The sequence below is a fragment of the Nestor notabilis genome, unplaced genomic scaffold, assembly GCF_000696875.1.
Source record: "Nestor notabilis isolate BGI_N333 unplaced genomic scaffold, ASM69687v1 scaffold21045, whole genome shotgun sequence".
NCBI lineage: Eukaryota > Metazoa > Chordata > Aves > Psittaciformes > Psittacidae > Nestor > Nestor notabilis.
This window is the reverse complement of record NW_009930028.1, coordinates 10,519-18,932: the sequence shown is the minus strand read 5'-3', so window position 1 is coordinate 18,932 and position 8,414 is coordinate 10,519. Positions and strand designations below refer to the sequence as shown.

Here is an 8,414-nt window from a genome sequence, read left to right as displayed (position 1 = left end):
CTGAGCCCTTCCTGCTCCCTTTTTCTTCTTCCGTGCCCTTTGCCAGCTCCCTGTCATTCTTTTACCTTCAACAAGTTATCCTTACTGGGCCTTCGTGACAGCCAGCAGGTCACCATGTGTGTCTGGCGGGAGCTGGAGACAGAAGGGTTGGAGGAAGGGAAGGTATAAGTTTAAGAGCAGGTCAGCAGGCAAGCATCTCATTCTGTACTTGGATCAAGGGCATCACGGTAGTGCCCTGTCTGTAGCCTCATCCATTTGGGAACAAAGCTAATAGTATCTGTGATGCCAGGTGCCTTTAATTTTCTGTTCTTCTCATAGTAGTGCAATGCTATACTGCTTTTCTCTTGCAGATAGCCCTTCAAGTACTGCTACTGCCCTGGAGATGCAATGTGCGTCCTTCTCATGGGTGTCAGTTGAGGAGGAAACCACCAGGCAGCCCTTATCCACAGGCAGTCTGCAACTGCACATTGATAACCTGTCAGTGAGAAAGGTGAGCAAGGCTGCAGGAGGTAACAGAGAAGAATGGCTCTAGAGAAGCCAAATAATGGGCAGGGGTGGCATGTTTTCATGTTTTCCTGGTCTTATGAGCTGTGCATCAAAATCTTCTCTTGGTCAAGAGACACCGGGCACATACCACATCTCTCAGAGCTCAAGGGTAATGGAGGAGATCCAGGCATAGCTTACAGACAAGAGATAAACCAGCTCCCTCTGCTTTCTACCACTGCTGAAGGAGAGGACTGGGCAGGGAGCACAATTGGGCTCCAGAGTTAACACTGCTTGCAGACTTGTGTCCTGCTATATATCAGGAGTCTGGCTTACCCAACAACTGCACCCAGCTGTGCGGCTGAACCTGTGAGATAATCCTAGTTTGAAACAGCAGCTGGCTTTCTTACAGGCTACGAGTGGCTCAATAAATCTGGGCAAGACACCCTGTGTTAGCACATCACATTGCTCCTTTTCATTTCCCTTTGCAGGGGATGCTCCTGGGGGTTGTTGGGAAGGTCGGCTCTGGGAAAAGCTCTCTGCTTGCAGCCATCACTGGAGAACTCATTAAGTAAGTAGCTTATAGACTTCTCCCTGATTGGTCCCTCCATGCCACAGCAGGCAGGGACTATCCAGTGTTATCCTTATTTGTAGGCCATTTTGATCTGCCTCTGTTCTCCTTTGTTGCCCTTTCCACCCACTTCTGGTGTACTTGCAGACAAGGTGGACGAGTGTATGTTAGTGACCTGGAGCAAGGATTTGGTTTGGCTACACAGGAGCCTTGGATACAGTTTACCACTGTCCGTGAGAACATTCTTTTTGGGCGGGAATATGATGCAAGGCTATATGAGGAGGTGGTGGAGGCCTGTGCCCTTTCTGAGGACCTGAACGTGAGTGCCTAAACTGTAAACCTGCCTGGGCCTTCTTGATCGACTTTTGCATCCAGCCTTGAGCCTCACTGGGAGCAGTCCTCATTCTTTGAGACTATAGACTGCTTTTCCAGTGTCCCAATCACACAGCAGTACTCTGATTAGCAATCCCAGACCATACTCAGCCCCACAATTCTTTAAGGCTTGAAGTTAGTTCTGGTAGCACTTTGGGTGATTTCTTCTACTGCTGAGCCAAAAGCTCTTAATCCTGGGAAAGGAGATGTTCTTGCAGTGCTGATGGCAGCTGGGCTTTTCAGGCAAAGTCTATCAGCAGCTGATGCTTTTTTGGATCAGAAGGAACTTCCCTGGGATCCGGAAGGGCTGAATCTGTGGTTCTTTCAGTAATTCATATATTCTAGGTTTAAGGCTTATGGCTGTATTAGTCAGTAAATGTGGCTGTTATATACGGCAGGAATCTAGCCTTCTCCTCCCAGTTTCAACCTGATGCCTGATTTTCTGACATGCCAAGCACTAGGAGCTCCTGTTTGCTTTGACAGGAGCTATGAATACTCTGTAAAGGCAAGATATGTACTTTTTAATTATTTATTTCAGAGCTATCTTACACTAGAAGTTGCTCTCAGTAGATAGTTCAGATGTGGCCACCCTATTCTGGAGTGTAAGAGAGTTCAGTTGCATAAATGCCAAGTTTGCCAGTTGTCTGCAGAACCAGTGTGTAGACTGATGGATTGTTTAATTTTTGGTAAGGTGTCACCCTAAGGAATTACTGCCAGAGGCAGGGAAGGTACCCCAGTGTTCTGGCTCTGGGTCCCCAGTAGTTTCCTGTCCCTTCTAAGTGGATTTTCTTGGATGTTTCAGATTTTACCAGCAGGTGACCAGACAGAGGTGGGTGAAAATGGTGTGACACTCAGTGGGGGACAGAAAGCTCGAATAGCCCTTGCTAGAGCCGTTTACCAGGTAAGTAGCGAAGGAGTCATGCTGTGGCAGATTGTGCCCAGTGCTGAGTCAGATGTAAAGAAGCTGGAAGTACCCAGCTGTACAGCGTGCTCTGGCAGCGTGTCTTAAACCACATCATGCTGGCCTAAATGTGCTGGTGGTTCACCACACAGCGGCATTTGCACTTTTCATTACAGCAGGGCCTGCAGCTGTATCCTTGTCTTTTGTCTCCCTCTCAGGAGAAAGACTTTTACCTCCTTGATGATCCCCTGGCTGCTGTTGATGCAGAGGTAGCCAACCATCTTATGCAGAAATGCATTCTTGGAGTTCTCAAACACAAGACCAGGATCCTTTGCACCCACAGGACGGAGTTTCTGGAGAAGGCTGATGCCTTGTTGTTGATAGACAACGGGAGGATAGTTAAGACAGGTACACTGGCTGTCCTCTCAGGCATTCATTCGTGCCTGTGTGCCAGTCTTTGAGTACCTTGGGCAAAGATGGGCATAAGGGAGTAGGATTAACTAGTGGGAATCCAGTGATACAGAGCTTGAGGACTCTGCTTGTGGGCAAAGATGGGATGGAAGGGAATGTGCAGATGCACAGATAAAACAGGACAACCCTAGACGTGGGGAGTTAAGGCAGAAGGCCATAGCTGGTTATATGGAGCAGGGCCTTCAAGGGTGGAGGTACTGTGAGAGAACATAGGAAATGTTATGAGAGAGCAAAACTGGCCCATTTCGTAGCAAGAGACAGTGAGTAACTGACAGCTGTTTCTCACAGACTGAAGATGTGCATGTCTCTCTTTGCAGGTACACCAGCTGATATCCTGCCACTCGTGGAATTCTTCCCCAAGTTCAAGAATATGGATAAGAGGCAGAAGGATAAAGGTCTGTATGTGGCTAGCTTGAGGGGGCCTGGGCCAGCAGAGCTCAGCTGACCACCCAGACAGAACCTGTACTTGATAGCTGCTGGCTCTAGAGGAGATCTCCCACCACCTTGCTCTGCTGTGGCAGTGCTGATCTGTGGGTAGTGCGTGCATAGAGGAGGGGAAGCCCTTGTATTGTTGGGTATTGGTCTGGAGCACTGTTTGAATCTTAACTCCACTTGTGGTCCAGCTTTGAAGGTCTGCCAGGATTGGTGCACTTTTCTTGAAAGAGGAAAGAGGAGGAAAGAAAAGTCTCCCTCATAGCCTAGACTTGCTCTGTTCACAGCAAGGAGCAGCTGCAGGAGGAACGAACTTTGCACTGACCTTTGCTTTTACCTCCATTCCCACAGCCCCTGATGAACAGTGCCAAGAAGAGGTTGTAGAGACAGAGGCGGAAGAAACAACCCCAAATAGTCATCTGATCCACAAGGAGGAAGAGAAGAAAGAAGGGGCAGTAGCTTTTCAGGTTTACAAGGCATATTGGCTGGCAGTGGGTAGCTGCTTGGCATTATCCATCCTCTTCTCGCTGTTCCTGATGCAAGGTGAGGAGGTGGCCCAGAGGACGACTCTCTTTAGACATTCCTTGCCTCTCATTCCTTGGTTGTGTGGAGTCCAGGGAAGAAAAGAGGCCAGGGTTTAATTTCTCTCCCTGCAGCAGGAAGACCCCTTTTCTCTTCCCCAGGCTAATGTATCACAGTTGGGAGATGGCACATGTGGGAATAGGATCTGGTGTGTCTGCTTCTCTAGCAGTGCCCTGTTGCTGCTGCAGCTCAAGGCTGTTCCCTTGCTTCTGCTTTACTACTAACAGTGGAGAATGAAGGCAGGGGAAAACTAGACTGGGCAGTAGGCAATAACAAAAGTTGTCCAGCAGCTTCCCTTCCAGCTTTTCTGCTTCATATTTGCTGATTGGAAGCTTGAATCCCTCTTTATGTAGTCTGTCTTTTTCTGTAGCATCCAGAAATATTTCAGATTGGTGGCTCTCACACTGGATCTCCAGCATATCCCAGACAGCAAATACTTCTGTGATGGTCTGCTCAGCTTCCTCACCTTCCTCAGAGTTGCTTCTCTTCTCCATTGTTGGGCTTGTGTAAGTGAATCTGGTCAGGAGATGCCAATGGGAACACACTCCCATTTTTGCCTTCAAGTGCATTTCCTGTGTAGATCCTTGTTGAGAGCAGGGATAAACTGACCACCCCACTGCAGGGGATCTGAGTGGCTGCTTTTACAAAGAGAATCAAAATCTCTGACCTGATGTGGTCCCCAAAGGGCTTCTCCCTGGGGGTGATGGAAGACCTGTAGCTGCATAGTAATCGAAGTGTTTGTTGCAGCAAGCCAAAGGGGTATCACAGGAGTATGAGGTTGAAGTACCCTGGTTTCCCCTTGAGTGTGCTTCTAGTTTCTCGTGCCCTGTCTGTGAGTTTACTTTCATGGGGACCTTAGCAGTTTCCTAATCTTCTTCCTTCTGTGTTCCAGCTCCCCCATTCAAGCTCTGGACACCACCCCAGCCCCTTCCAATGGCTCGCTGGATGTGAATTTTTACCTGATAGTTTATGGGAGTATTGCAGGAGCCAACTCCCTCTTCACCATTCTTCGGGCCTTCCTCTTTGCTTATGGCACTATCCATGCTGCCACTGTCATTCACAACCGACTGCTCCAGAGGGCTCTAAAGGTAATGGTCAAAAAGTCCAGGGCAGGCTGAGGTTCCTGCAAGTCACTCTGCCTTGACATTCTTCTCCTAGTTGGGAGTAAGGGTTTGAGAGGTGGATTGGGGTTTCTGCTGGTATTAGCTGACTATATCCAAAAAGGGCCGCACCACAGCCAGCACAAGGGACCAACGAGCCGGGGTTCTAAATTTGTCCTGTAAGTCTTATTCCATTGCATGGGGGGGGGGGGGGGGCAGGTTATGACTGCCACCTGCATCTGTTCATTCATTAGGCTTAGATATATATGAAGATGAGGGCCAGTTGAATCCAAGTAGCTTTTGCAGGATCATGAGCTCAGATTCAGACGAGATTGGAAGGAGCCATTAAGCAAGATTTAGGGCTGATGCTGGCATGTGCCAGTTAACTTTCTTTAGTATTTGGGCATCCTTGGGTTCTTGGGCTAGAGTTAGGATTAGAAGTTTGAAAGATACGATTAGAGGGTTGTCTCACTGGCTGCTGGTGGGCCAGTATGAGATCTGAGTGACTGCTACCTCAGTAGCTGTCTGCCATTCTCCACAGAAGGGCTTCTTCCTTTTACCATATAAACAACATGAGTTACTTGGCTGCAAGTGGATGCTGGCTCTGGAATCTGAGATTTCTTCTTCAGCCAAGGAAAGGAAGGGGTCTGTGGGGACCACCCCTTTGTGGCCTTATGTGCTGCCCTTGGTGCTGATCTCCTGGGCACTGTTCTGTAGCTGGATCTCACTGCAGCTGACTGGTTCTTACTTTTTGGTTCCCTTGTTGCCAGGCCACAGTTACCTTCTTTGACACCACACCAACAGGCCGGATCCTGAACCGTTTCTCCTCAGACCTGTACAGTGTGGATGACAGCCTGCCATTTATCCTCAACATCTTCCTGGCCAACATGTATGGGCTTTTGGGCATGCTGGTGATAATCACCTATGGCCTCCCTTGGATTGGTCTGATCTTACTCCCTCTGGCCGTCCTCTACTTCTCTATCCAGCGCTATTACCGGCGCACGTCCCGGGAGCTCAAACGCCTTTACAGTATCACCCTGTCTCCTATTTACACTCACTTCTCAGAGACCCTCTCAGGACTGAGCAGTATCAGAGCCATGAGGGCAACACAGAGGTGAGTAGAAAATAGAGCACCCAGAGAGCCAGAGCTTTGGCATTATATACCAAGACCTTTCTGATGTGGGTGGAATGCTTTTGGTCTGGGGTAGCAAGAATAGAGTTTGAGTAGTGTAAACCTCTGTTGTGTACCTGCCAGGTTTGAGTTGGAGAATCAGCTGCGCCTGGAGCAGAACCAGCACTGTCTCTTTGCCAGCAACACAGCGATGCAGTGGTTGGACATCCGCTTGCAGATGATTGGAGTTGCTGTGGTTACTGCTATTGCAGGAATTGCCATCATCCAGCACCAGAAGCAATTGGGAAATCCGGGTAGGCTGCCAGGGATTGTTCTGTGCCCACTCCTAGGCTGTGGCCAGTGGGTTCCTCCTCTCCTAGCCCAGAGTTGCATATCTTTCTGCATGGGGTTTGCAGGGTAAGATCCAGAGCACCTGCTCCCTGTCCCTCCATAAGTCACCCACAGTGTAGTCTTCAGTTTCAGTTCTTCCTCCTGTGTGTCCCCATCCTCAAGTGGAATCCCAGACTCCAGAGTGCTGACTTCCTTGTTTCTTTGTCCTGCCAGTATCATTCTTGCTTATGCTTTTGTCCTTGCAGGACTTGTGGGTCTGGCACTCTCATATGCCTTGTCTGTCACAAACCTGCTCTCAGGCCTCATTTCCAGCTTCACTCTGACGGAGACCATGATGGTGAGTGTGGAGCGGACTGAGGAATACAGCACAGACATCCCCATGGAGCCCCAGGATAAACTGATCCAGGTAAAAGCTCAAATATGTTCTCTAGGACTGGCCCATCTTCTGACTCTGTGCCCTGCACTTGCTTCTTGGGGAGATTGCAGGGTTACAGTGAATAAGTGAAGATCCCTCATCCTTAGAAACGACCTTGATCGCCCACCCTTTACCAGTACGTCTCCTGGGGGAGATGAATCTCTGATGGGAGTTGGTGAAGGCTGGAATGATGGGAAAGGGTTGTAGAGCACAACAGGTGCTGAGTCCAAGCTGTGAGATTAAAACAAGCCTAGGAGGGGACTGGAATTGGAGATGTGCTGTGCTTTGGGTCTGCTCAGAAGCTGAACAACCATACGAAGGGATGAATGGGGCTTGGCCTGTGGGGAGGTAAGGCTGAAGATGATAGTGGGTCACATACCCTGTCTCACCTGGGCACCTCCCTCTTAGGTTGCTGCTGACTGGCCAAGTCGGGGGCTTGTGGAATTCCGGCAAGTGGTCCTGGCCTACCGAGCAGGCTTGGCTAATGCACTTGATGGCGTGAGCTTCACCATTTACCCTGGAGAGAAGGTGGGGATTGTGGGTCGCACAGGATCTGGAAAATCCACCCTTTTCTTGGCCCTTTTCCGCATGCTGGAGCTGAAATCAGGCCAGATTCTCCTGGATGGTGTCAACAGCAAGTTGGTGGGCTTGGACGAGCTGAGGTACGGAGGGCTGAGCAGAGTGGAGGGTAGCTGGCAGGGCCTGGAGGCTAAGAGCTGCCAGTGGTTGGGTACCAAAGGGAAGAGTGAGGAGCAAAGGACTTACTGTCACGGCACCCTTTTGTCTGATTGTGGCAGTTTCTTATAAGTTGCTCTGTTGTTTCTGAAAAGCTGTTCTAAGGAAACCAGGCTATGTTACCTGTGTCTCTGTTCCATTAAGATACACAGCAAGCAAAGGCACCCGACCCTGGGAAGGGAAAATTAGAGGCCTTTGCTTTTCTGTGGAACCCACCCCATGAGCCCTCAGCTCTCACTTGCTTGCAGATCTAGGTTAGCCATCATCCCCCAGGATCCGTTTTTGTTCAGTGGCTCAATTCGAGAGAACCTGGACCCCCAGGGAAAACAGACGGATGCTGAGCTCCATGAGGTGCTAGAGCAGTGCCACCTGTGGGATGCTGTTACTCAGATGGGTGAGTCTGAACCCAGCAAGAAGCAGCTGGTGAGCTCTGATACTGGGACAGGGGAGAAGGCCTCGGCTCTGTCAGATAGATGAGGAAAAAGGCCAGCTGAATGCATCAGGGAATTGGTTAGGTTTCCTGGTCCCACAAGGGCCAGGGTGGGAACAAGTCAGTGGGAATTAGTGGCATTCCCTGAGGTTTAGTGGCAAGGGACTGGCAGATCATGGATTGGGTGGCAGGATCTTGCTGATGAGACCTGGCCCCTGTGGATGTTACAGAAGAGCCTGAGAGATAAGCCAGCCTCTAGGTCTAGGGGAGTGTGGCATCTCTACACCACATGTTGCTTGCATCCAGGCGTACAGGCTCTGGTTCCCAAAGCATGGGCTTGAGCAGGATTGGGATGTTGAGTGCTACTGGGAAAACCCCAGGCTAGGGGAGCTGTTCGGCGCCCTGCACAGAGCCTGGTAGTGTGACTGCTGGGCTTGACCCCTACAGGTGGATTGGACAG

The 8,414-nt window shown here is 49.9% G+C and overlaps 1 protein-coding gene across 1 annotated transcript in view; it reads left to right on the top strand.

Moving 5' to 3' along the window:
* Positions 1-8,414, top strand: part of ABCC10 (ATP-binding cassette, sub-family C (CFTR/MRP), member 10) — a 15,732-nt gene that overhangs the window by 4,685 nt on the left and 2,633 nt on the right. The window contains exons 5-19 of the mRNA XM_010015251.1: positions 351-490; positions 975-1,054; positions 1,202-1,373; positions 2,229-2,327; positions 2,546-2,735; positions 3,116-3,193; positions 3,582-3,773; positions 4,183-4,318; positions 4,705-4,900; positions 5,683-6,026; positions 6,168-6,337; positions 6,620-6,780; positions 7,198-7,451; positions 7,773-7,947; positions 8,058-8,074. Coding sequence (XP_010013553.1) covers positions 351-490; positions 975-1,054; positions 1,202-1,373; positions 2,229-2,327; positions 2,546-2,735; positions 3,116-3,193; positions 3,582-3,773; positions 4,183-4,318; positions 4,705-4,900; positions 5,683-6,026; positions 6,168-6,337; positions 6,620-6,780; positions 7,198-7,451; positions 7,773-7,947; positions 8,058-8,074 — 2,404 coding nt within the window. The remainder of the gene's footprint in view (positions 1-350; positions 491-974; positions 1,055-1,201; positions 1,374-2,228; positions 2,328-2,545; positions 2,736-3,115; positions 3,194-3,581; positions 3,774-4,182; positions 4,319-4,704; positions 4,901-5,682; positions 6,027-6,167; positions 6,338-6,619; positions 6,781-7,197; positions 7,452-7,772; positions 7,948-8,057; positions 8,075-8,414) is intronic.